Source organism: Dryobates pubescens, chromosome 23, assembly GCF_014839835.1.
Source record: "Dryobates pubescens isolate bDryPub1 chromosome 23, bDryPub1.pri, whole genome shotgun sequence".
Taxonomy (NCBI): Eukaryota; Metazoa; Chordata; class Aves; order Piciformes; family Picidae; genus Dryobates; species Dryobates pubescens.
Genome location: NC_071634.1, coordinates 5,694,306 through 5,721,242, shown reverse-complemented (window position 1 = coordinate 5,721,242; position 26,937 = coordinate 5,694,306). Strand labels below are relative to the sequence as shown.

The 26,937-nt window shown below is 44.7% G+C and overlaps 1 protein-coding gene across 1 annotated transcript in view; it reads right to left on the bottom strand.

Annotated features, from left to right (window-relative positions):
- The window catches only part of SORCS2 (sortilin related VPS10 domain containing receptor 2), a 565,166-nt gene that overhangs the window by 187,301 nt on the left and 350,928 nt on the right, over positions 1-26,937 (bottom strand). The window contains exon 3 of the mRNA XM_054172252.1: positions 26,063-26,156. Coding sequence (XP_054028227.1) covers positions 26,063-26,156 — 94 coding nt within the window. The remainder of the gene's footprint in view (positions 1-26,062; positions 26,157-26,937) is intronic.

The following is a 26,937-nucleotide window of genomic DNA, read 5'->3' as shown; positions in this document are numbered from 1 at the left end:
TGCAAAAAGGTCACATCCATGAGACTCTTAAATCTAGATACTTGCACCACCTCACAGCAAGAAACCAGCTCAGCTCACAGGTAAAATGGCAGCCACATCACCCTCAGAAGAGCCCCAAACACCACAGCTCCAGGTTCATATAAGGAGTGGAGCTAATAGCATCAATTACTACCAGCTGAGATCTTGCCCCTGTTTTTTCTAATTCCCCATTAGCAGCTGGTGTAATTCTGTCAAAGCTGTGTCTCAGCACAGTTCAGCTGCAGGTCAGTCTGCTTCAAAGAAAGCAAAGATGATCATTTGGGTGAGATGGTTGCCTGAAATGCAATCAAAGACCTCTTAGGAAACTCAGGCTGTTTCTACCCTAGAGAACATTTATTAACTCTTGTAGCAGGATCCTCAAATCCTTTCTGTTTGCTGTGTAAAACCAACCCCTGTTTCTCTCCTGCCTCCACTTTACGTTGCCACACTTGATGGAGCATTTGTGTGCTTGAAGCTTTTCCTCACAGTTTTAGCAGTCACTCAGCAGGTTTCAGGACAGCAGAGAATCAAGACCCATGAGAGTCAAAATTATTTAGAAAAAAAAAAAGACAACCCCTAAAAGAAGGCAATTCCAGCTGTTCAGCATCACTGAAGCACAGAATCACCAAGGTTGCAAGAGACCTCAAAGATCAAGTCCAACCTGTCACCACAGACCTCATGACTAAACCATGGCACCAAGTGTCACGTCCAATCCCCTCTTGAACGTCTCCAGGCATGGTGACTCCACCACCTCCCTGGGCAGCACATTCCAATGGCTAACAGCTCTCTCTGGGAAGAACTTTCTCCTCACCTCCAGCCTAAACCTCCCCTAGCACAGCTTGAGACTGTGTCCTCTTGTTCTGGTGCTGGTTGCCTGGGAGGAGAGACCAACCCCCTCCTGGCTACAATCTCCCTTCAGGTAGTTGGAGAGAGCAAGAAGGTCTCCCCTGAGCCTCCTCTTCTCCAGGCTAAACAATCCCAGCTCCCTCAGCCTTGTAGGGCTTCTTAAACTGAGAAGCCCAGAACTGGACACAGGACTCAAGGTGTGGCCTAACCAGTGAAGAGTACAGGGACACAATGACTTCCCTGCTCCTGCTGGCCACACTGTTCTTGATGCATCTTACCATCTTTCTCCATGGACTTTCCAGGGGTATCAGGTTTGATGACCCAGCAAGAGGGGTGGTCAAGAGATTACATTTACTAAAAGAAATTATGCAAGTTGATGAGGAGAGTTTCCTGCAGCAGTAACAAACTAAGTGCAGGAGAGGGCATAGCAAAGGCAGGGCTCCAACCCAGGTGTTTTTATCAACAAAGCTTTGTCTGTTCATGTCAACAGAGAACCTGTGCTCCAGAAGAAGGGAGGGAATGCTGTAATTCCCCAGCAGGCAACCAAATTAAAGAGCATGCCTCTAATGGAGCTACATAGGGAGTACTTCAGGAAGCATGCCTTAGTCCACTAATTGCAGCATTCTTAAAGAGGTAAATAGGTTAAAAAAGAAACAGCAGGTTTAGGGAAAATGTGATTTTGGGAATAGAAGTTATCATCTAACTGCTTTGTGATATTTAGCATGTGTTCTTCACATTGTGCATGACCTGCATTTTCAGAAAGGAGCCCAGAGAGGAAAATGCAGTTGGAGAGACTTGCCCATTAACATGTAGCAGAGTAGTCTGCAGATACCCAGATGGGCTTGATTAAATGAATTCTATTAGCCTCGGCTCCAAGACTTCAACCATCAGTTTTTCTTGACTGGCATTTAGTTTGCCCAAGAGGCCCAAGACTTACACTAATCCCAGAGATTTTATGTGCACTGGAGACTTAAGCTTCCCAAAAGTTAAGACTGACATGTCCTCCAATGTAGAAGAAAAAAGCAGGTATGCAGTTGTAGGGCAAACAACACATTGTGGATCCTGCAGTTCCTAGCACAGCCTCGAAAACAACACAAATGGAATTTGTAGTCAGAAAAAAAGTATCAGCATCAGTGACAGTGGACTGTCAGCTGGGCTGAAGTCATTTTACTAACTTCATTTGCTGTTGTTTGCTTGTGGGATCAGTCTGCTGAGACAATCTCTTTGTCCAGGTAGCACACTCAGCTCAGTCTGTGTCTTTTCCCAGGTAGCACACTCAGCTCAGTCTGTCTCTTTTCCCAGGTAGCACACAGCTCAGTCTGTCTCTTTTCCCAGGTAGCACACTCAGCTCAGTCTGTCTCTTTTCCCAGGTAGCACACTCAGATGAGTCTCTCTTTTCCCAGGTAGCACACAGCTCAGTCTGTCTCTTTTCCCAGGTAGCACACTCAGATGAGTCTCTCTTTTCCCAGGTAGCACAGTCAGCTGTCACAATCCACCCTTTTAAAATGCCAAACCATTTGCTTCATGTTTGGTCACTGCTCTGAAGACTGCAGTGACAGGCCCAGATCATAAAGAGCCTGTTTCTCCTGCTCTGCTGAGGAAAGCCCACCAGCTCACAGCAGTGTGAGAGAAGAGAGATCTGAAGCCAACTGAATCCTGCCTGTGACACATGCAAACTGACAGGTGTGGCTGGATATAGCTGCTAGAAAATACAGTACAGCACTCAGAGACTCCCTGTTTGTCTCAGGAAAGGAGAACTGTGTAATCAGTAAATCTAACTGAGTCTTATTGATCGAGCCAGCAATGTTGCCTCTTCAGAACCCTGACGAAAATGCCAATACAAAGGCCATCAATAGGGGCTCTACTGTTTACGGGGACAGCTGAAAAGGGTCACCAAAGGTGCTGGCCAGAACAGACTTTGTCTATAGGTGCACTGCAGAATTTCACAGCTTGCCTGCTTTAAAAATACATCAGCAAAGAAAAAAGGTCCCATGCAAGTCTGCCTTCTGTACCCTGTGTGATCAGCCCAACCTCAGCAGCTCCTGCCCTAACAGTGAGGATGTACACCGAAGACCAACTAATGAGCATGCAATTAGCATTCTGCAAGCAACCCCTGATGCTGGGGGTGACCCACCTCCATGGACTCCACTTTTCTCTGTCTCTTTTTCCAACAAAGAATTGCATTCCAGCACCTCATACTCAGTTCTGCCACGGGTTAGACATATTTGTGATGCCTCTGAATGAACAACCTGAATTAAAAAGTATAAAGCAATTTACCCAGATAGTCATACTCTAAACAAAATTAGATGGAAAAGATGGAAAAAAACCCAACAACAATAATCAATAAACAGTAAAGTCTGGAATGTATAGAAAAAGAACAAAATTTGCTGAGGAATGGACTGCTGTGCTCCATGTGCACCTCACATTTTTCACCAGACAGCTTGGTACAAAGGCATTTGCAAACCTTTTGCTTGAAGAAAAAACATAACTAATGGCATCTGCTACAGAAACTGAGCAGCATTCACTGAACTGCAAACCACAGCTTCAGACACCCTTAGCTCCCACACAATAGATCACCAGTGCCTCTGGGGCTCAGCTGGTCTCCGGCGTGCCACTAGACTTCAGAACAGGAAGGCTGGGAAGTGACAAGACAGCCAAGTGACAAAAGAACCAATATTGACATACATAATGCAACAAAACCAAGTGAACCTGGGTCATCTTGCTTACAGCAGCATGGCTTTCCGCCCCTGGAGAATCTAGGATGCTCCCAGGCTAACAAGGCACTGATTCTTGTCTCACTGAGTCTCCATGGGGCATGACAGGAGCAATCTTTTGTCCCATTAGGGGAAGGGGAGGAAGGACATGCCACAGTCCTGAAGAAGTCTAGTACAGATACTTACCAAAGGGAAAGGATATCAAGTAAAAGAGAAAGACATGTTTGAAATGGTGTCTGTGGACAGCTGTCCCTCCTTGTGGTGGAAATAAAAAGTAAGTAGCACTGTGCAGAATTAAAGCAAGAATAGGAGGGTTCCAAAGATGACAGCACAACCAGAGGAAGTATTAAGCAGCTTTCCTAACCCTGTGTGCAGATCATAGAATCAATAAGGTTGGAAAAGACCTCAAGGATCATCAAGTCCAACGTGTCACCCAACACCTCATGACTACTAAACCATGGCACCAAGTGCCACGTCCAATCCACTCTTGAACACCTAAACAGCCAGGTCTATTGTTCTGTTCACCATCTAAGAGAAGTTTCACAGTGAAATAATTGCCTTTTTTTTTTTTTTTTTTTCTTTTTAACTAATTTCTAAACCAGATTAGAATCATAGCATTGTCAGGGCTGGAAGGGACCTCAGGGATCACCTAGTTCCAACCCCCCCTGCCACAGGCAGGGACACCTCACACTAGATCAGGTTGCTCAGAGCCACATCCAGCCTGGCTGCAAAAAGCTCCAGGGATGAGGCTTCCACCACCTCCCTGGGCAACCTGTGCCAGTGTCTCACCACCCTCATGGGGAACAACTTCTTCCTAACATCCAATCTCAGTCTACCCATTTCTAGTTTTCTTCCATTCCCCCTAGTCCTATCATTACCTGACACCCTAAGAAGTCCCTCCCCAGATTCCTTGATTGCAAAATAAGTTACTAGTCCATAGAATGTACTTTAAATCAGGCAAAGAACTTAAAGCAACTTGAGTCTGGCTCATCACCATTAGACAGCAGACACTGTGATGCAGAACCAGATCTACTTACTGACTCACATTAGCAATTTACTCAAAGGTAGAAAAAGAAACCTTTACTTTGCAGGTTGGTTACTTTATGTGACCGATAAAAAGCAGGTTGATGCGTTCCAGGCTTTCTTGGACAAGGTTGTCTAGTCCACTTATTGATGGCATTTATGAATTACATAACCATAAAGAGAAACCTGACAGTGTATTTCTTTTTAAGATGCACAGTTCAGTTATTGAACAAGTATCATGGTCAGAGGAAAACAGTTGCACTTCTCTAACAGGCAGCTTTAATGAGCCTATTTCCATAAAAATGCTTGATTTTCAGCTTCAAACCACACTGGTGCCCTCCCTCATCTCCCTTGTTAGGCATCTTATTAAGGAGAAGTTTTATGAAAAATATTCACTGTTTTATTTGAGTCTTATTCCAGGGCTGTGCTCTGATAGCAGCCTTACCTGTTTCCCAGCAAATACTCTAGGGCATCCTTTGTTGACAGACAGATAAATACAGCCCCCAACCACCTCTATTTCAAAGCACATGGATTGATTTATGGATTGAGAAACGGTCCCATTTTGCTTACAAAAATCTCCTACCTTCAATTGCAGGGAAAGTAAACAAAGTCACCTTCACAACAGAGACTATTTTGTGCCACTTCCACAAGAGATGGAGGTTTCATTTTCCTACTATTTTCCTACTCCCTTTCAATTTACATGTTCCCAGCTGCACAAAGGTAAATATCATCCACCCTACCCTCTCACCAAAACATGTTGCATCCCTACTGAGCATGAGCAGAGCAGCCAGCCCTGTTCACACCACCCCAAGCAGCAAGCGCCTCCACCTCTCCTGCGTGAAGGTTGCAGCATCAGGCTTTATTCCAAAGCCAAACAGAAGGAACGCCAGGGCTTGCTCCATTTCAAATCTCTTGGCTTTGCAGTTTTGTCCTTCAGTATCTTCATGGGAAGAGCTCCTTTGAGCCCAAGCTGCCCCATTCCAGTGAGGAGAGAGCAGAAGAAGAGCCATTTCTGGATCTGTGTGGTGGCACCTAAAACCACGTTAAAGTTGCCAACTGGGAAATGAGGCCCTGGGATGGATCTGCAGTGTATACATGTCCCTCCATAACAGAGCAGCCACAGAACTCCTGTATGGTCCAAACCCACTCATCTTCACTGTCTCAGTGGTGCTTCTGGAAGCAGTGGCATAGAGCCAGCCCTCACTGTTGGCAGCATTTCAAACCAAGCTGGAAGAGCACTGAGCCATGCAGTGGAGGTACAGCCCAAAATCTGAGCTTTTCCAGGAGAGCCCCCAGTGAACAGCCAACAAGGAATATAATGACATTTCAATGCTCCTTAAATTCCTCAAAGGAAAATAAAATACTTTTTCCTCAACCATCTCTATAGTCACTACCTACACTACTACATACTAAGGTTTAACACTGCCCTGGTTCACAAGCAATACAGGAGAGACAGAAAAAAGCAAGAGACTGTCAGGCCCACTTTGCTCTGGCTTGGGCTCCTTTCTGGAGTGAACAGTTGCTTTCAGAGCTGCTGAAGATATTGCTTCAGGAAAATTCACAGTGGGTTTAGTCTTTTATCTCAGCAGAGGTCACCCTGAAAGCTGCATTGAAGAAACAAAACAAAAGCACATCTGATGTAATAAGCCTGGCTACCGAGAAGGAAAAGCTCCACAAGCTTGAAACAAAACCTCCAACAAAACATTTTTGTGTGCCCTGTGGCACAGGCAGCCATCAGCAATTTCTGACTTTAAGGAAAGAGCTAAGGGAAGGCTTCCAATATGGCACATTTTGCTATAAAGCAGTGACTTCCTTCACGTGGTAAAAAGCTGCTTTTCTCATTTACAAGTTAAGGTATGGAGAGGTTACTGTGCTGCTCCTCTGGTAGAGAATATGTCTTGTGCATTCCATTCCATTCCCCAGCTCTCACATGAAGTTGTGCAAATGCTTAACCTCATGCACTGAACTGAAGTCAAGTGCCAATGGCACTCAGTGCCAAACATGAACAGTTTAAACTTCTGCTGAAGAACAACACAGAAACCAACCTGCAATTCAGGGCTCCATTCTTCAGTTTTGATGAAACTCAGACCAATGCTGGCCACTGCTGGCCACTGCAGGACAAAGAGACTGTTAAACTGTCCTGTAACAACCACCTTGGAGACACAAAATGGCACAGAGGAAGAACAGGGAAAGGATCCCAGGATTTGTAGCTCTTCTTCATTTCAGACTGAGCCTTTAAACTCTCAGACCTACTTGCTAATGGAGTCCTGATCCAGCCATGTCAATGTGATCTTACTCCAGATCTTTGTTGAAGCTGCCTGAATTAACAAACAACTTAAGTGACATGAGGAGCAGAGTAAAAAAAAAAAATTGTATCACAGGAGAGAAGAGAAGAGAAGAGAAGAGAAGAGAAGAGAAGAGAAGAGAAGAGAAGAGAAGAGAAGAGAAGAGAAGAGAAGAGAAGAGAAGAGAAGAGAAGAGAAGAGAAGAGAAGAGAAGAGAAGAGAAGAGAAGAGAAGAGAAGAGAAGAGAAGAGAAGAGAAGAGAAGAGAAGAGAAGAGAAGAGAAGAGAAGAGAAGAGAAGAGAAGAGAAGAGAAGAGAAGAGAATTAACCAGGTTGGAAAAGACCTTTGAGATCATCGAGTCCAACCTATCATCCAACACCATCAAATCAGCTAAACCATGGCCCCAAGTGCCCCATCCAGGCTCTTCCTAAACACCTCCAGTGATGGTGACTTCACCACCTCCCTGGGCAGCACATTCCAATGGCCAATCTCTCTTTCTATGAAGAACATCTTCCTCACCTCCAGCCTAAACTTCCCCTGTCACAGCTTGCGACTGTGTCCTCTTGTTCTGGTGCTGATTGCCTGGGAGAAGAGACCAACCCCCTCCTGCCTACAACCTCCCTTCAGGTAGTTGTAGAGAGCAATAAGGTCTCCCCTGAGCCTCCTCTTCTCCAGGCTAAGCAACCCCAGCTCCCTCAGTGTGTCCTCACAGGGCTGTGCTCCCGACCCCTCCCCAGCTTTGTGGCCCTTCTCTGGACAGGTTCCAGCAACTCAACATCTTTCCTAAACTGAGGAGCCCAGAACTGGACACAGGACTCAAGGGGTGGCCTAACCAGTGCCGAGTACACAGATACACAACGATTTCCCTGCTCCTGCTGGGCACTCTGTTCCTGATCCAGGCCAGGATGCCATTGGCCTTCTTGGCCACCTGGGCACACTGCTGGCTCATGTTCAGCCTACTATCAATCAGTACCCCCAGCTCCCTTTCTGCCTGGCCACTCTCCAGCCACTGTGACCCCAGCCTATAGCACTGCCTGGGGTTGTTGTGGCCAATGTGTAGAACCCGGTTCCTTACACCAAATTCTTATGATTTTAAAGGACACCTGCAAAGCTGAAATTCTAATTAAGAAAAGCCTACAGAGATGCTCTGTAAGCAGTTGCATGGATGCTGTAGAAGCAGTAAATATTTAATAACAGCTCTCCTAAAAATTTGCATTAGCCTGATGTTACTGTTACTGTAGGAACAGGCATGCGGCAGTCTGTCTACAGCCTGCACAAAGCCCCTGACACGCAGCTACAACTTTCTGAGTCACTGAACAGCAAATTTACACCATAGATAAGCTTAATATTCCTAAGTAAGCAAAGATCCTGAAAACTGAATTTATAGCCATTTCAGAATATTGCTTTCCAATAATGTTTGCGACCTTAGCACAAGCACAGAATTAGCGCATTTTAGTACCAATACTTCCTCATAACTAAACAAATACCTGCAGCTCTCCTCCCTTTCTTTCACTGAAAAATCTATTGTTTGCTAGGAAAACACCTGCAAGCAAAACTTTTGAATCTCTGTTAAGAGAAGAGCTGAGCATTTCACTGTCACAGACAAAAGTGGCCAAGGTGGGCTATTCCCTGTATAGGATCACCCAGAGGATCACAGGATGTTAGGCATTGGAAGAGACCTCCAGAGATTATCAAGTCCAACCCCCCCTGCCAGAGCAGGACCATAGAATCTAGCACAGGTTGCACAGAAATGCATCCCGATGAGTCCTGAAAGTCTCTTGAGAAGGAGACTCCACAACATCTCTGGGGAACCTGTTCCAGTGCTCTTTCAACCCCCAAGGAAGAAGTTCCTTCTCTTGTTGTGGTGGAACCTCCTGTGCTGTAGTTTATATCCTTATCAGGCTATCAGGCCTAAACAATTTGACCACACTCAGAGGCTCAGGAATGGTTTTGTTTGAGCACAGAACTTTCCTGAACACACTGCAGCTCTGCTAACAGCCAGCATCCCTCGAGTGGAAGCCCTTGGAGAGGCGTTACTCTGAAAGCCATTTATCTTTGACTTCAATTTGCAAGCAAACACCAACACAGAGCCATTAGAGAACAAGTGCTCTCTGGATGCCAAAAATCAATGGAGGAAAATTAAAAATCAACAAAGCTCTCACATCCAGCCTCCTAAATGAAATGGCCTGTGATCCAGTCAATCCTCGTTAAGAGAAGAGTAAAATAAATTCTTAAGCAAGGATGAGCTCCAGTGACACTTCTTATCCCATTTACATTGCATATCATATATCTCCAACCATACTCTGTGTCATAAGGATATGATCTGATAGTCAAAATACTCACAGTGCACAAAACAATTAAGAAACTGCTTTCAACACTCAGGTCCTAGTGGCAGACAAAAGGTTTGGGCTCTGAGAAGGGTGATGGCATTTGAAATGACACAAGTAAATACAGCAGAAGCATAAACACAGCATGCTTGGATAAATGCCCCTTTGCTTACATACTGAAGAGGAAATCTATGATTTTTTTTAAAGTATTTAGCTAGTTCCCATTCTCTTTAGGTCAGTTCATTTAGCAGTACTGGGAGAAACACACAGTGTGTGGACCTGGTGCTTAGGGTCATGGTACAGTGTTGACCCTTCAGTGCTGGGTTGAAGGTTGGACTGGATGATCTTGAAGGTCTCTTCCCTCCAGATGTATTCTGTGTTTCTGTGACTACTCCAGAAGGCCATAGGTCTGAGCCTCTGATATCAACACGGTCATGGATTTCATTAATTAATGTGTGATAGTCCCAGCTGAGGCTCTTCCCATGAATCATCTATAATTAGGTGTTGTGGAACCAACTTCTGCTTCCACCTCGGCCAAACAAAACTGGGCAGAATAAATCACAGAATCACCAAGGTTGGAAAAGACCTCAAAGATCATCAAGTCCAACCTGTCACCCAACACCTCATGAGTAAACCACGGCACCAAGTGCCACATCCAATCCCCTCTTGAACACCTCCAGGGACGGTGACTCCACCACCTCCCTGGGCAGCACATTCCAATGGCTAACAACTCTCTCTGTGAAGAACTTTCTCCTCACCTGGAGCCTAAGCTTCTCCTGGTGCAGCTTGAGACTGTGTCCTCTTGTTCTGGTGCTGGTTGCCTGGGAGAAGAGACCAACCCCCACATAACTACTGCACGTGCTTGACTGGAACCTCTTTTGACTGGGCTGTTTTCAGCAGCAGCAGGAAGTCCCTCATCCTTGCTTAGCACTGGCGACGAGATAGCTCAACCTCCTAGAAACATATGGACTTTGAAAACCATTTCATCTTTGTCATGCACAAGGACTATGCTCCAGAGTGTCTGCAAGCTGCTGGGCATAAAAGGTCTCTAATCATTACCATCTTTTCTCCTTCACTAATGTGAGGGCACTAAACATTGATCTCTTCTACCACAAAACACAAACTCTAAACCTACCCTAAGGGCTGCACGTGACAGGTGCCTTGGAATTCCGAAAGAGATGGCAGGGCACACTGAACACAAACAGGATACAGGTTTGACTGCTTACATCTGCAGAACTGACTCTTTGGGATATTTGTTCAGCATTCAAAGTGTTCTTCAAAAAAAAAAAATAAAATAAATGATAAGAATCAAAATTGACAATTCATTTTTTCCAGAAGAAAGGCAGGTTCCACAGCTCTCCTCTTCGCTGACTACTCAGTAAATCTTAGATGACAAACTCAGTAATTTTTAATAGGGAAGAGAACAGAAGCTAAAGTACAAACTGCATTTGAACTTCTTGTTTTATTTTCGCTTCTAAGGTTAAAATTTCAAGATGGTTGGGTGAGAGAGAGAGAGAAAATAGCTCAGGGCATCTTTCTTTATTGCAAAGCTGAAGAAAACTTGTGAGAAATCACAGTAGATTTTTCTCTGATTAAAAACAGCAAAGTAAAATGGCAGTTGCCAAAATCTTGAACGTGTTTCTGGCTCTTCCCTAGCAAGGGAATCATTTGATTGCAACTTGACTCATCAGATGTTGTTTTCACACCTCTTGAGATGCACAAAGTCGATGTCTATGCTCCCCTGAAGACAAGAAGACGTTTTTCAAGGCTCTAGGCTGCCAGCCACACTGCAGTGAAACATATGCTGTCCTGTTCCTTTAGATAACACAGATTGTCTCTTCAGCCACACAAACAACTCACATTGTCTCCTGAGACTCTTGAAATGAGTGAGGTCTCTTCAAATAGGCATCAACTGCTTTGTGGTCCTGGGTAATACACTCCTAATGCAGGACTAGGTGACTCCAAGCAAGGTATGGTAACCGAGCTGCCTTTCAGAAGCAGCAACTGAGGCAACTGGCTGTGACTCTGCTATTCCCAGTGGTAATCCTCCTGGAAAGATGATAAATATTGCACACCCACCATTACATGTGATGAACAAATATTGACAGTGCACTGCATTCTGAAACAGTCAGCCAGTGACTTCAGTCGTGAGAGAGACTCATTTACACAGAGCTTTTAGACTGAGTAAACATATCCAAGATTACAAAGGCATCTGGTGACATAGCTTCAGAAACCTGAGAGGAAGTTGGATCCAGGCAGTGACCAGCCATTTCTCCCAGTAACAAGTGATAGGACAAGAGCAAACAGCCTCAGGTTGCACCAGGGGAGCTTTACATTGCATATTAGGAACAATTTCTTCACCAAAAGGCTGCTGAGGCACTGCATGGTGACTCAAGTGGAGGAGGCTCAGAAAGGAAGGAAGCGAATTGACAGAGATCTGAACAAGGCAACACCAGCATGTCTCTTTGTCCAGTGGGAAGAAACAATATATTATGAAAGCAGAGCACCATTTTGAGGTGATTCTTGGCCAAAACTGCATGTAATATGCAATTTTGCATCTGATGTACAACTCCCTCAGCTTCAAATGCTGCAGCCACTAGCAGTGCTGCTGCAAGGCTGCCCAGCACCACAGGCTGAGCTGAACACTGCCTCTCCTGGAGTCAGGGTGCTGGGAAAAGCCCCCTCCAGGCCAATCCACAGCTGGAAGGGTAGGGGGAGAAGAATAGAAGAGGAATGGAAATAAGCTGATAAGGAAAGCTGGAAGAAGAGACCATTGCACCAGGGAAACACTTTTTCATGACTTTCACACATGCAAAGTGGGGAGAGACATGTTGTCTGCAGGAGCCCTCCGTTTCTGGGACTAACTTCTTTGCCTAGAGCCATAAGGAATAAAAGCAAACCAAATCAAAGTGATGCCAGACATCCCAAAGTTGTTACTGCAGCTCTCCCTATATGGAAGATCAATACTCAAAACACATGACAGCCCAGATTGCAGCACTGTGCACCATTCAGCAGCAGCCCCAGATGAAAAGTCATCAAACAGGAGTACCCCTGGTTACCACAAAATGCAGTACAGCAGAGCCAGGCAAGCCAGAATGGGAGGCTTCTTCCTGACTTTTGTGGTTCTTCAACAACTCAAAATAAGGTGGAAAATCAAAGCCTTCAGGGAAAAAGCACAATAGCATGCTACTGTGCAGCCATCAACATATATTTACTGGGTTAAAAAGTGGACTGAACATTTACTTTGAATTCTTACGTTGCTATTCACCTGTCTCAGATCCACTAAAAATGGCTACAGCCTTGAGAACAGACCTTTGGTTTTGAGATTTCAGGTAAAATCCTGTAGCCCTAACCACAGTAGAGGTCATTGCCATCTTACACAGTGTGGCAGAAAGGGGGACTTGGCTTCTGTTAGCACATCATTTGGTGAAGGGCCACGAGGATGATCAGAGGGCTGAAGCACCTCTTCTATGAGGACAGACTGAAGGAGCTGGGGCTGTTCAGTTTGGAGAAGAGAAGGCTCCGAGGTAACCTAATTGTGGCCTTCCAGTATCTGAAGGGGGCTACAAGAAGGCTGGGGAGGGACTTCTGAGGATATCAGGTAGTGATAGGACTAGGGGGAGTGGAATGAAGCTGGAGGTGGGGAGATTCAGGCTGAACATGAGGAAGAAGTTCTTCACCATGAGAGTGGTGAAGCCCTGGAATGGGTTTTCCAGGGAGGTGGTTGAGGCCCCATCCTGGAGGTGTTTAAGCCCAGGCTGGATGAGGCTCTGGCCAGCCTGCTCTAGTGTGGGGTGTCCCTGCCCATGGCAGGGGGTTGGAACTGTTTGATCCTTGTGGTCCCTTCCAACCCTGACTGATTCTGAGTCTATGATTTTTAAACAAACTTCTTTGACAGCCTGAGCAGCTGGCCTTTTAGTCCTGGTTTTGACCTAGGTGATACTTAGCTTACATTTTTGAACACAGCTTAAATGTAGGAGCAAATGAGCCAGCAGTGTTAAGTGAAATGCCCACGCTCAACCGCTGACAAGCTGCCAGAGGTTGTCCAGTCAAGGAGAGCAGAAAGAGAAGGGAAAATACTACCACAAGCAAAACCCACTGTGCTATCAAAATGTTCACAGAAGATAAGTAACTGACAATTATCTAAATCATGGACCACTGAATACAAGAAGAAAGAAAAATGTAGCAGACTGTGAGCATCAGCCTCATAAATTTGCCTCTTAATATCTTAGTTTAAAGAAAAGGGGGAAGAGGATAATCCCTTTAATAACAAATCCAAGAATCCCATGGAGAGTGAAATAAATAAGTAAAGCAGAATACATTAGAGCTTCGAGATAAACTCAGGAGTTATAAATATTATGTAGGTCAAAAATTTACCAGCTATCAGAGAACAAAATGTGTAAGATTCTGGCAGTTCACTGGGAACTTTCAGAAGAAGTAAATTTTGGTCAGACAATGCTGAAGTGTCAATGTTTTCCAAGCGTCCTAATTCAAATACTAATTTTAAGTAGGAGTGTTTATTACTTTCTAAGTGAACCTTGAACACAATGTTTAAGAGGGGTCACAATCTAAACACAATATTTCACTCAATCTCTTTATTTTTTTGTTCTCTTTATCTTTGCTCCATCAGCTCTTTGCCAAGGTTTTTTTTTATTTTCATCTGCAAGTCAGATGCTTTCAGAGAAGCATTTCTGACCTCACACTACCCCAGCCATGTTAACCTGTTTGTATCAGAAAAATGACCTCATGAGGTTCAACAAGACCCAGAGCAAGGTCCTGCAGCTGGGTTGGGGCTATCCCAAGTACTGATATAGGCTGGGCAGGGAACTGCCTTGAGAGCAGCCCTGAAGAAAAGGACTTGGGGGTGCTGGTGGATGAGAAGCTCAACAGGAGCCAGCAGCTGGTGTTGGATGATAGGTTGGACTTGATGATCTCAAAGTTATTTTCCAACCTGGTTAATTCTATTCTATTCTATTCTATTCTATTCTATTCTATTCTATTCTACTCTACTCTACTCTACTCTACTCTACTCTATTCTAACTGGTCCTTACTTAGTGCTAATTCTGATCTTACTACTGAAAACACTGCCCAGATTTCAGTCCTTCAGTCTGGAAATGCTAACCATGCTTCCATATATGTATTTGACTGTGGGTCAAATTATATGACATGGTATTTATGGTATTGACAGCCCATCCTCTTCCTTTGCCTGGGAAAAATGCATTTCATTTAATTGATCTGTAATTTTGTTGAGTGGCAAAAGGACAGTTTTGTGCTTCAAGCTGAGAAGCTGGTTTAGACATGTGGCCTGTTACTAAATCACTCTCATTTCTTTCCTAGGCAAGTCATTCACACCTTTCTGCTTCCACATCTGTGTAAAGGATATCCTAAAACCTCTTCAGAATCCCCAGAGCTATTAACAGCAGACACCAAATCATCTGCAAGCATATAAAACCCTGAGATCTGATGGCAGAGCACAACTCACAAGTGGTTTTAATATAGTCTTACAAGTTACCAAGCAGCATTGGAAGGGAACATTGCTGCCTCCTGAAGGGCTTTTTCTTCCAGAAAGGACCCTTTAGAGACTTTTGTCTGCTAAAGTGAAGTGAAACCTTATGGGCTGGACCTTGCAATAATATACAGTGTGGGAGAGTTTCAAAGGAGCCTTTGGGCTTTGCAATTCCAAAGCCCAGCAGCAATCCTCTGTCCCTGAGCTCTGCATAGCAAAGATACAAAACATGGAGGCCCACAGCTGCTGCTACAGCACCTTGCAGAGGAGAAAAGCATTTCTGAAACCTTCAGCTGGAGCAAGTGACAGAACCTTGCCCTTGCTGGAGCCCATGGAAAGAAGAAGGTGCAAGACACTATTATGTAATGGTCAGACTGGAACCTTTAGCCAAACCCCCTAATTTATGCCTGCCTGCACTGCATCCCAAACTAACTGTAAAAACACTCAAGACACAGAGAATCCTGTAAAGTGATGCACAGCTTAAGAAAATCAGTTCCCAGGTATGGCTGAATGAAACAACAGGACCTGTATTAGCACTGAAGAATTACTCCAGTGCATTTAGTATCTTGAAATGACAGGAGATGTTTGCTTATACCCAGAGCAATTGCTGTAGCCATAGTTACACTGAAAGCACAGCTTTTAACGCAACTTGCAGTTGTCCATTTTTGGCACCAAGCTTTACAAGATAAACTCTCCACAATCCCTCAGCACTACCCGAGGCACCGCTCTCGCCAGACTTTTCCGCCAGATCTCCTTGCTCAGACTTCATATCTTCTAGAAAAGAACGTTTCAAAGTCAAATCTGAAAGCCATTCCAATGCCCAGACTGATATTGCTGTTTGTTTAGAGGACTGAGAATAAGATTGTAAACCTGTCATTTGTAGATCCAGCAACTGCAGCAGAAATTAATCCTGTTCCATTTGGGTGAAGCAGCTTAATCTCCTGATTTATGTGAGAACAGAAGTACTACCATCACATCCAAATTATTACCTTTGTCCTGAACCAGCCAGGCCTGAGAAATGCTAAACGATCTTGAGAAGCACAGGAGCATATTTATAACAATTATTTGCAGCATGCTGCAAATCTTATACTGCTGCTCAGTACTGCAGGGATGTGACACAACAAGTGCCTTACAAATGGGCATTCCTCTTGAAATGGGACCACAGAAACAATTAGTCTTTGTTTTTTTAGGGGTAACAGGTGCTCTGCTACTTCAGTATCAGTGTCTTAAGCTTATAAATAAGAATAGAATAGAATGTAGTGTATATTATGCCAAAACCTTTTTCAACAAGATGAATAGGATAGGATAGGATAGGATAGGATAGGATAGGATAGGATAGGATAGGATAGGATAGGATAGGATAGGATAGGATAGAATAGAATAGAATAAACCAGGTTGGAAGAGACCTTCAAGATCATCGAGTCCAACCTATCAGCCAACATCATCTAATCAACTAAACCATGGCACCAAGCACCCCATCCAGTCTCCTCCTAAACACCTCCAATGATGGTGACTCCACCACCTACCTGGGCAGCACATTCCAATGGCCAATCACTCTCTCTGTGTAGAATTTCCTCCTGACATCCAGTCTGAACCTCCCCTGGTGCAGCTTGAGACTGTGTCCTCTTGTTCTGGTGCAAGAAGGTCTCCCCTGAGCCTCCTCCCCTCCCGGCTACGCAACCCCAACTCCCTCAGCCTCTCCTCACAGGGCTGTGCTCCAAACCCCTCACCAACTTTGTTGCCCTTCTCTGGACACACTCCAGCAAGTCAACATCCTTCCTGAACTGAGGGGCCCAGAAGTGGACACAGGACTCAAGGTGTGGCCTAACCAGTGCAGTGTACAGGGGCAGAATGACCTCGCTGCTCCTGCTGGCCACACTGTTCCTGATACTAATTCTTTTTCAGAACCTTGTAATGTGACCTCCAGGTAGACTGTCAAATCATGTCATGTCACAGCAGTTTGGCACAAGGCAAATGACGTTACAAGGTGTGAGGCAATGGGAAGTCAGGCTTCAGGGAGGCTCAGGCTTGCTGAAGGTCACAGAAACTGAAGTCAGGTCTCCTGGCTAACAGCTCCCTGATCGAATCACCCTACTGCTGCAGCTGGAGTGATTCATTTTATGAAATACACTCAGATATGTGTCAGCAGTTTTATTGTCATCCCAAGAAAACAGTGATTTTGTGAATAGAAATACAGATCATTAGCTACATTCAACTAAACAATAATTTTCTTTAGCTATTGTAACCATGAAAGAAAAAGGGTTAATTTGGGCCAGAATCTAGCTGTGAGGTGTAAAAAGGAGTGATGGGTAGAATGGAATGGAATGGAATGGAATGGAATGGAATAGAATAGAATAGACCAGACCAGACCAGGTTGGAAAAGACCTTCAACATCATCAAGTCCAACCTATCACCCAACACCATCTAATCAACTAAACTATGGCACCAAGTGCCTCATCCAGTCTCCTCTTAATCACCTCCAGTGATGATGACTCCACCACCTCCCTGGGCAGCACATTTCAGTGGCCAATCTCTCTTTCTGTGAAGAACTTCTTCCTAACATCCAGCCTAAACCTCCCACATCCAGCCTAAACCTCTCACTGGAGGAAATGGAAGAAAAGACGTAAAAAACAAGCAAACAAACATAAAGCAGAAAAACAAGGTCAGGAAAAGGTGATGAGAAGTTACAAAAATTCATTAAGGAGAAAGATGGAAGAAAGAGATGTTGGTTAGACACAAAACTAAACAAGCTTGTAAAAGATCCCTCCCTGAAATCAAATCAGGAATTATGAAGAACCCCCCAGTGCTCTGACAGCAAGGGTAACAGCAACCCACAGATAAGAAAAATGCCCCTAGCAACAGCCATCAAGAACGCTTCCAAAGTGCCTTAGTTAAACACAAGAGATTTCAGTTTCCAGCAGTAAGACTCTTCCTCTGCCTGAGAAAACAGGGGTGGGGGGGAATATAAAGTCCTGGCTTATGTTTATATGGATTTTTGATGATTGTATCCAAATAAATGGGTACAGGCTGCATGAGAAGGACATGACTAAAACATACCTGTGATAGAGGTCCTGCCTCTGCAGCAGGAGTGTGCTGCTGAAGGGTGCTGGGCCTTCTAGGAATCAGGGCTTATTTCAGAACCAGAAACAGGAAAGCAGTTCCAGTCACCCTTTCTAGGAAATGCCACATAGAGTGGAACAAAACCACTGCAATATTAACTTCTCCAGTAGTTCAGCAGTCCTGTACAAACACTTGTGCTGTGACAGCAAGCCTGCAGCCACTGCCTAGCCTGAGCAGTAGGTTTTCTCCTGGCAGCATAGGGGCAGCAGCCACAGGAATTCTCAGTGGGGTGAGCACTCTGCCAGCCCTGCTCATTTGCAATATGCTTCTGTGCCAGCCCCAGGGGAGAAAATCCTGCTGCACCTCTGCTGCTGAGAGAGCCAGAGGAGCTTGTGTGGCGAGCACACGTGGAGGGAAGCTGAACAGCTGTAGTGAAGAGAAGCAGAATGTGACACATCAGTAGATTGGAAAACGCTAGTGGAGCGTGAAGCGTGGAAGCTGGGACTCATGCTGCTGCTCCATCAGTGGGGAAATGAGGAGGAAATGCAGGGGTCTCCAGGAGCTGCAGAAGATCCATCAGCAAGCATGATAAATGTGTTTCAAGCACACACCATTATTTGGGGGCTGTCTGGGCAGTATGCCTACCGTAGGCTGTCCTTGCAGAATCCTGAACAGTATCACTCATCTTCCTCCAAATACTGTTCAGAAGTTCTCACAGAACCTCCTTAACATTGCTCTACTGGTTAGATGTTGCTGCACTTAGACTCTGAGTTAAGATGAAAGGCTTCCAAATGTCCTCCCTCCTGTTACACAAGAACATTGGCACAGTCCTCTAGGCACATTGTGATGTTCAGTAAATAATTAGATGAAAGTAAGCTCTGCACACAGGATGATTACAACAGACACAAATCATCTAAATTAATCACAGGAAAATCTCATCTGCTTTTTGCCACCTTAGCACAAACTTGACTCTCTTTTATGGACTTACCTGTACCCATTTCACCTTAGCTTACTGGGCAACCAATTAAATACTTATTAAGTACTCTAATATGCTTATTACTAATCTTTTACCACTTCTTCACAAACAGCTTCTCTGAGCTCTTTTCTCCACTTTCCCTTTCAAAGATTCAGCACCACTAATATAAGCACTTCTTCCTTTCTGGAGCATTTTTGATTGATCTGTTGAGATTGGTTTTCCCCCTAGCTGTTATCCCAAGCTGAGAAGTCTGGACAAGGGGCACAACTTGCCTAACGTGATGCCCAACACAATGTCCTGCCCATCTACCATCACCCTACCAGATTCTTCTTCAGTTTAGGCTTGAGGTGAGGAGAAAGTTCTTCACTGAGAGAGTCATTAGCCATTGGAATGTGCTGCCCAGGGAGGAGGTGGAGGCACCATCCCTGGAGGTGTTCAAGAGGGGATTGGATGTGGCACTTGGTGCCATGGTTTAGTCATGAGGTCTGTGGTGACAGGTTGGACTTGATGATCCTTGAGGTCTCTTCCAACCTTGGTGATTCTGTGATTCTCTTTGTCTGTGGCTTGGATTTAGATTTGAGCCCATGTATAAGAACCTGTATTTTATTATCAAAAGCTCTGAAATGACAGGCTGGTCTCTGTTGTGCAAAATTGCTCTTATTTTCAGACATACCAAATCAAAATCCCAGGTTTTACCCCCGCTCTGGTGTGGAACACTATGCTTCCCCATTTGTGGCTCCTCTGAGCAGCCACTCAGCAGCAGACATTGCCACAGGTGCTGAGGGAGCCTGCAGACCTGCTTCCTACTCTGGGCTCTTGATTGACTGCTCCTATTTCTCCGACCAATGACCCCTGCTCATCGTAATAGGAAATAAAACCTTGCTGAGAATATGAAGCTTGGATTCCTTCTCTCTACCCAGAATTACTGGGAGGGAAATGGATGCCTCTCAAGTGCAGGATCATATGCACAGTGGTCTCTTAACACTTGCTCACAGGTCCTTGTCATTATCATATAAATCTTTTTTTATGCTGCACTCCCACCAACCAGTCATTTTATTTTTGGCTTCACTACAGTAAACTTAATTTAACATTACAGCTTTTGGGTAGTTATTGGTCTACTTTTATGATTAATGAGTTTTAGACAGGAAATTCATAAAAACAGAACAAAAGAATCTATAATAAGCCTGCTGTAAAGACAGGACTGGTTTTCCTTACAGGAATTGTATGCCTGAGCACAAAGGAATGCAAAGGTCTCACATTAGGCTACAAAATCACAGTGGAAGGTCAATCTCAAAGACTTCCATTGAGATCTCTGCATTAAGCACCAAATGAACTACAGGACAGAATAATAACACAGAGTAGCTGTTGAAGTGTGCATTTAGCCTACACACCCTCTAGCTTGATGAGTTATCCTACATACTATGGTGAACCCACACACCAGCCAGGACAGGCTACTGCTCACTTCTGCTCTTGTCCGGGTTTGCTGCTGTTCACTTGTGCTCTTATCCAGGTTTGCTGGTTTGGGGCTTTCTGTAGGTTGTAGTTTGTTTGGTTTTCAAATGAGATGCAGTCTTAACCAGAGTCTAGTCCAGGTGCTGCACTGTGAAACATGTAGAGGTCAAAAGGAGCTGAACTGAAATAAAACAGGTTTAGAGGCAGCCTCAGGCTGATGGTTCAATGCTTTGGTAGACAGGCGTGCAAAATAATACTCAGTGTAGACTGACACACATCATAGAAGCATAGAATTGTTAGGATTGGAAGGGACCTCAAGGATCATCTAGTTCCAAGCACCCATCTGCTTGACACCCACCCCTCAGATATTTGTAGACATTGATCAGATGAACCTCTCAGTCTTCTCCTCTCAAGACTAAACAGCCCCAGGGCTCTCAGTCTCTCTTCATAGGGAGATGCTCATGTCCCCTAATCATCCTTGTGGCTCTCCATTGGACTCTCTCCAGCATGTCTCTGTCTCTCTTGAATTAGGGAGCCCAAAACTGGATACAATACTCCAGGTGTGGTCTCATCATGGCAGACCAGAGAGGGAGAAGACCCTCCCTAGACCTGCTGGACACACTTTCCTAGATGTACCCAAGGATACCACTGGTGTGCTGAGATGGTGACTCACAGCTCAGTGAAAGCTCTGACTGCTTTAACCTATTGAGTTCCACTAACACTTAATAGCTTCCTGGCTATCAACTAGGCAACTGCTCATCAGCTATGTGTGAGTAAAACCTGGGATTTCTGCTTAGGGTAGCCTCTCACAGCAATTCACTTGCTAGCAAACTGTGGATGGAAGAAAAGAACATGACTACTGGGTGTACTTCTGGAAGCATTTGGAAAAATCTGAAGATGAACTGAACAGTCCTGGACAGAAGTCTAGGACTAGGGGGAATGGAATGAAGCTGGAGGTGGGGAGATTCAGGCTGGAGGTGAGGAGGAAGTTCTTCACCATGAGGGTGGTGAAGCCCTGGAATGGGTTGTCCAGGGAGGTGGTTGAGGCCCCGTCCCTGGAGGTGTTTAAGACCAGGCTGGATGAGGCTCTGGCCAGCCTGATCTAGTGTGGGGTGTCCCTGCCCATGGCAGTGGGGTTGGAACTAGATGATCCTTGTGGTCCCTTCCTACCCTGACTGATCCTATGATACTAAGTCCTGAACAAAGTGATGCTGTCAAGTTACATCAGAGCTCTGGTGGTGCATCACTGGAATGAAAGTGACTGGTGACACTCTTTGCAGGCAGGGGATGCACCACTCCAGAGAGAGGATGCATTCACAACATACAGACTCATATCATGCAATTTCACAGCGAAACCTTCCTGAAGTAACTGCTCAGGTTACTGACAGGAATTTTCCATAGTTGACAACTTCTGCTGATAGAAGTATAAGATAATTCTGCTCTCTATGTTTCCAGACATTCTAGTATGGTCTCTAAGGAAAATGATAGCTGAAGAGAATTATTCTTGATAAGCAAATGCAGTTTTGACAGCTTTTGACAACAACTGGTTTGCTCTGAAAGACAAATGTCAAAATACTGCATTTCCCTGGAAGTGCCTGCAAACATTTCTCAAGCCAGCTGCAGCAAACACCCTTTTGTGAGCCTGTGTAATTTATACTACTTTTAAGTATCAGGAGGCAAAATATTGCACAGATAGCCCATATCCTTATTACTCTCTTAAGTGTTCTGCATGGTTTGTCAAGCAAGAATACATTTGTCACCCTGCCTTTTAGCTTGGACAAGACAGACAGCTATTGGTTGTTGTGACAGCTGGGAAATGTAATGTTCAACCCATTTAACTAATAAGTCAGTGTATGTAGAATCAATAGTTATTTACTCTTAATATGAGAAGCCTGAATAATGCACTGCTTAGCTGCCCCCTTTTCCAGAAGCAGACAAACAGAAGGATGGATGCACCAGTTGCATTAGCACCAATGAAAATTAAAAGATGTGCTGAATGAGGGGAAAAAACATCAGTGTTCATTCATCTCCTCCCTAGCAGCATTACACAAACAGAATTAGAGCAAATACCAATTCCTATGTCCAGCAGCACATTATGGCCTATACAAATGTTAAATATTTTGTTGATAATTTAGCTCAGTGAAGATGAATTCTACTACCTTTGTCTCCTGACTCCAGATTGGCACTATGGAACTCACAGTGTCAACTCATATCCCATACTCCTCGAGAATCATGTCCATTGCCTCCAAATCACACTTATAATGGTGTATTGGGAAACACAGGATAAAAACTGAAATTATTTCCCCCAGGTGGTACCTTAGGGCATATCTGCACTATTTGACACTAGTATTTACTGAAAATTATTTAGAGACCCTAGAAATCCTTTCTGCTCTCTCTGCTGGCGTGGTTGTTTGCCTACTATTGCAGCATCTTCATGGAAGCGAATCATAGAATCGTAGAATCAGTCAGGGTTGGAAGGGACCACAAGGATCATCGAGTTCCATGGGCAGGGACCCCTTAGACTAGATCAGGTTGCTCAGAGCCTCATCCAGCCTGGTCTTAAACACCTCCAGGGATGGGGCCTCAACCACCTCCCTGGACAACCCATTCCAAGGCTTCACCACTCTCATGGTGAAGAACTTCCTCCACATGTCCAGCCTGAATCTCCCCACCTCCAGTTTCATTCCAGATCTTAGAATAAGCCTAGGCCATTAAATAACTCAAAGAGGAGTTCTGTAACAGGGATTCCAATATATTAGTTTACTAGGCAGGGTTTGTATCTCTAAGAACTTCAACTTGCCTTAAGCAAATACAGGTTTTTCTAAGACAGGGTTAATATGAGACTGTTTGTGAACACTGGTGTGGCCTTCAGTCTTCAAACCCAGTACTGATCTTAGCATTGTTTGTTCTCCCAAACAACTGGCACAACCAGAATCACAGAATCACCAAGGTTGGAAGAGACCTCAAAGATCATCTAGTCCAACCTGTCACCAGATTGTCACTGAGCTCCTTGTGCTTCTGCAGACTGTTCTATTGTAGCTGTGTGGGCTTGGAAAATTCCTCCACAGGACTCTCTTCCATCTCATGCTTTCAGGATCTATTTCAGAAACTGAGATAGAAGATTTTTGGGTTTGATCTTTTGGGCCTGAAATCACCAGCAGCTCATACGTCCAAGACACACAACCTGCAAAACCTTTGTGCTTGAAGTGGTTGTTCCACTTCAAGAAACAAAAAGGGACAACAGAAAGGGGCAGAAAGGCTAAACAGAAAGGAATCTGGGGGTTCTGATTGACAGTTGCCTAAACATGAGCCAGCAGTGTGCCGAGGCAGCCAAGAAGGCCAATGGCATCCTGGCCTGTATCAAGAATATTGTGGCCAGCAGGAGCAGGGAGGTCATTCTGCCCCTGTAATCTGCACTGGTTAGGCCACACCTTGAGTCCTGTGTCCAGTTCTGGGCCCCTCAGTTGAGACACTTGAACGTGTCCAGAGAAGGGCAACAAAGCTGGGGAGAGGCCTCAAGCACAGCCCTGTGAGGAGAGGCTGAGGGATCTGGGGTTGCTTAGCCTGGAGAAGAGGAGGCTCAGGGGAGACCTTAATGCTCTCTACAACTACCTAAAGGGAGGTTGTAGCCCGGAGGGGGTTGGTCTCTTCTCCCAGGCAACCAGCACTAGAACAAGAGGACACAGTCTCAAGCTGCACCACAGGAAGTTTAGGCTGGAGGTGAGGAGAAAGTTCTTCCCAGAGAGAGTTGTTAGCCATTGGAATGTGCTGCCCAGGGAGGTGGTGGAGTCACCGTCCCTGGAGGTGTTCAAGAGGGGATTGGTGCCATGGTCTAGTCATGAGTTCTGTATTGACAGCTTGGACTTGATGATCTTTGAGGTCCCTTCCAACCTTGGGGATTCTGTGATACTGTGTGGAAAAAACATAAAATCATTTCTGACTTTGCAGCAGATTAAAAATACATTACCAAGCTCAGGCATAGCAAAGATTGGGCACAAAAACTCCAGTGGCAATTGGAAGAGAAATAAAATATGCCCTTAATCACCCAGGCACCGTTGCTGAGTCCCACTGATTTTTGATTAAGCAGCACTGATAAACACAACGACCGTTGTCCTCCCAATCAGGGGCTCTGCGGGAAAGCTCTGCTGCTGCGCTGCACTGCGGCTATAAGGCCCTCGTCAAGAGACGATTCTGACGCCGCGAAAGGCCTCCTGCGCTTGTGGTAGCCACAATGTACTCCACAAATCCTGCCAGTTCAGTTACAAGCGTTCTGCAGTCACAAAAGGGCTGTTATCGTGCTTCATTTCTTTCCTGATAATCGCTCTTCCTGGTGCTTCTCACAGAACACCCATTGTAAACACACTCCACGGGTCCATTTCCCTCTCGCTTATGTAAGTCCACTTAAGCTTCCCAGGCTCCATGTGAAAGACTTTTGGTTCCGTAATGATGCAGGAATATTTTTAAAGAAGAAGTTCAAAGAGAGGGGGTTTTTTGTTTGTTTATTCATTTATTTATTTCTTAAGTAAGGTTTTCCACAGGGCAGGCATCGTTCTCGAGGCCAGCCTGCCCAGCTCCTCTGCTTCCTACTAAGGAACATGCAGAGACTCTGAAAGGGATGAAGAAGTCGAACGTTACTCCCAGGATTTGTGTGGATCTGTGAAAACCTACAGGAGTTCCTCTTCCATTTCTATGGAGAACTCCAGGGAAGCTCAATTGCCAGGAATCAATAGCCTCAAAAGTCTTACAGAGTCCATTGAGACACTTCTTTCCATTATATATGGTTTAGTTGTTTAGGTGGGTTGGATTGGTTGATGGGTTGGACATGATGATCTTCAAGGTCTCTTCCAACCTGGTCTATTCTATGCTATTCTATGCTATGCTATGCTATGCTATGCTATGCTATGCTATGCTATGCTATTCTATGCTATTCTAGTCTATTCTATGCTATGCTATGCTATGCTATTCTATACTCTATAGATATTCTATATAGATAGATATTCTATCTATATCTATTATACCTATCTATATAGATAGATATTCTATATATTCTACATATATATATAAAATCACAGACTCATAGAATCAACAAGGTTGGAAAAGTCCTCAGAGATCAAGTCCAACCTATTACCTAATACCTAGCACCTCCTGAATAATTAAACCATGTCTTCAAGTGCCACGTCCAATCCTCTTATAGAATCATAGAATCAACAAAGTTGGAAAAGACCTCAGAGATCATCTATAAGTGTGTGTGTGTATCTCGATCATATGTTCCAATATTTTCTCCTTTCTGAAGAACAAATACCCTATGAGGAGAAGCTGAGGGAGTTAGGGTTGCTTAGCCTGGAGAAAAGGAGGCTCAGGGGGGACCTTATTGCTGTCTACAACTCCCTGAAGGGAGGTTGTAGCCAGGAGGGGGTTGGTCTCTTCTGCCAGGCAGCCAGTGCCAGAGCAAGAGGACACAGTCTCAAGCTGTGCCAGGGGAGGTTTAGGCTGGATGTTAGGAAGAAGTTCGTCCCAGAAAGAGAGACTGGCCACTGGAATGTGCTGCCCAGGGAGGTGGTGGAGTCACCATCCCTGGAGGTGTTTAGGAAGAGACTGGATGTGGCACTTGGTGCCATGGTTTAGTTGATTAGATAGTGTTGGGTGGTAGGTTGGACTCCATGATCTCAAAGGTCTTTTCCAACCTGGTTAATTCTATTCTATTTTATTCTCTTCAGTTTCCATGAATACACCTCAGGTGACCTGCAACATCATGAAGACCACTCCCCTGTGTTCAGAAGACCTGCAAACCAGACTTTGCACAGTTGCAGAATCTCAGCTGCACTGCACAAATTAATATTGGTGTTGCCACATACCTTTTTTTTGTTGGTGGGACAAATGTAGAAGTTGTCAATCACAATCCCAGCCTGTAGATTCAACTTTGTGTACAGTGTCCCAAAGTCTGAGGACCTGAAAGAGATCAAACATCTGTTAAGTGCTCTCTTCTAAAGACTTCAGCATCAACACGCTGCAGAGCCCTCCCACTTTACAGCAGTGCCTATCCATGTGCAATGCTTCTCTGCCATCCTGTTGCTCTTTTCACTATTCTCTAGGGACTAAACGAAACCTGAACTTCATATTTAATATAGAATAGATAGAATTAACCATATACTACACTTAGAAACAATGAAAGGAGATGAATTTACATATAGGACCTTAAATTTAGATACTCTGTTGGAAATCATTGCTCATGTTCTGCATAATTCATAGAATTCACTTTTTGTTAACATCACAGAATTGTCAGGGCTGAAAGGGACCTCAAGGGTCATCTGGTTCCAATCCCCCTGCCATGGGCAGGGACACCTCACACTGGAACAGGTTGCTCACAGCCACATCCAGCCTGGCCTTAAAAGCCTTCAGAGGTGAGGCTTCTACCACCTCCCTGGACAACCTGTGCCAGTGTCTCACCACCCTTATGGGGAAGAACTTCTTCCTAACATCCAGTCTGAATCTATCAATTTCTATCTTTTTTTCCTCCCCCCTAGTCCTATCACTCCCTGACACCCTAAATAGTCCTTCCCCAGCTTTCTTCTAGGCCCCCTTCAGATACTGGAAGGCCACAATAAGGTCTCCTCAGAGCCTTTTCTTCTCCAGACTGAACAGCCCCAACTCCCTCAGTCTGTCCTCTCAAAGTGGGGAAAAACAGCTAAGCAGAGCAAAGTCTTTGCAGCAGCTACTAATATCATCTCCT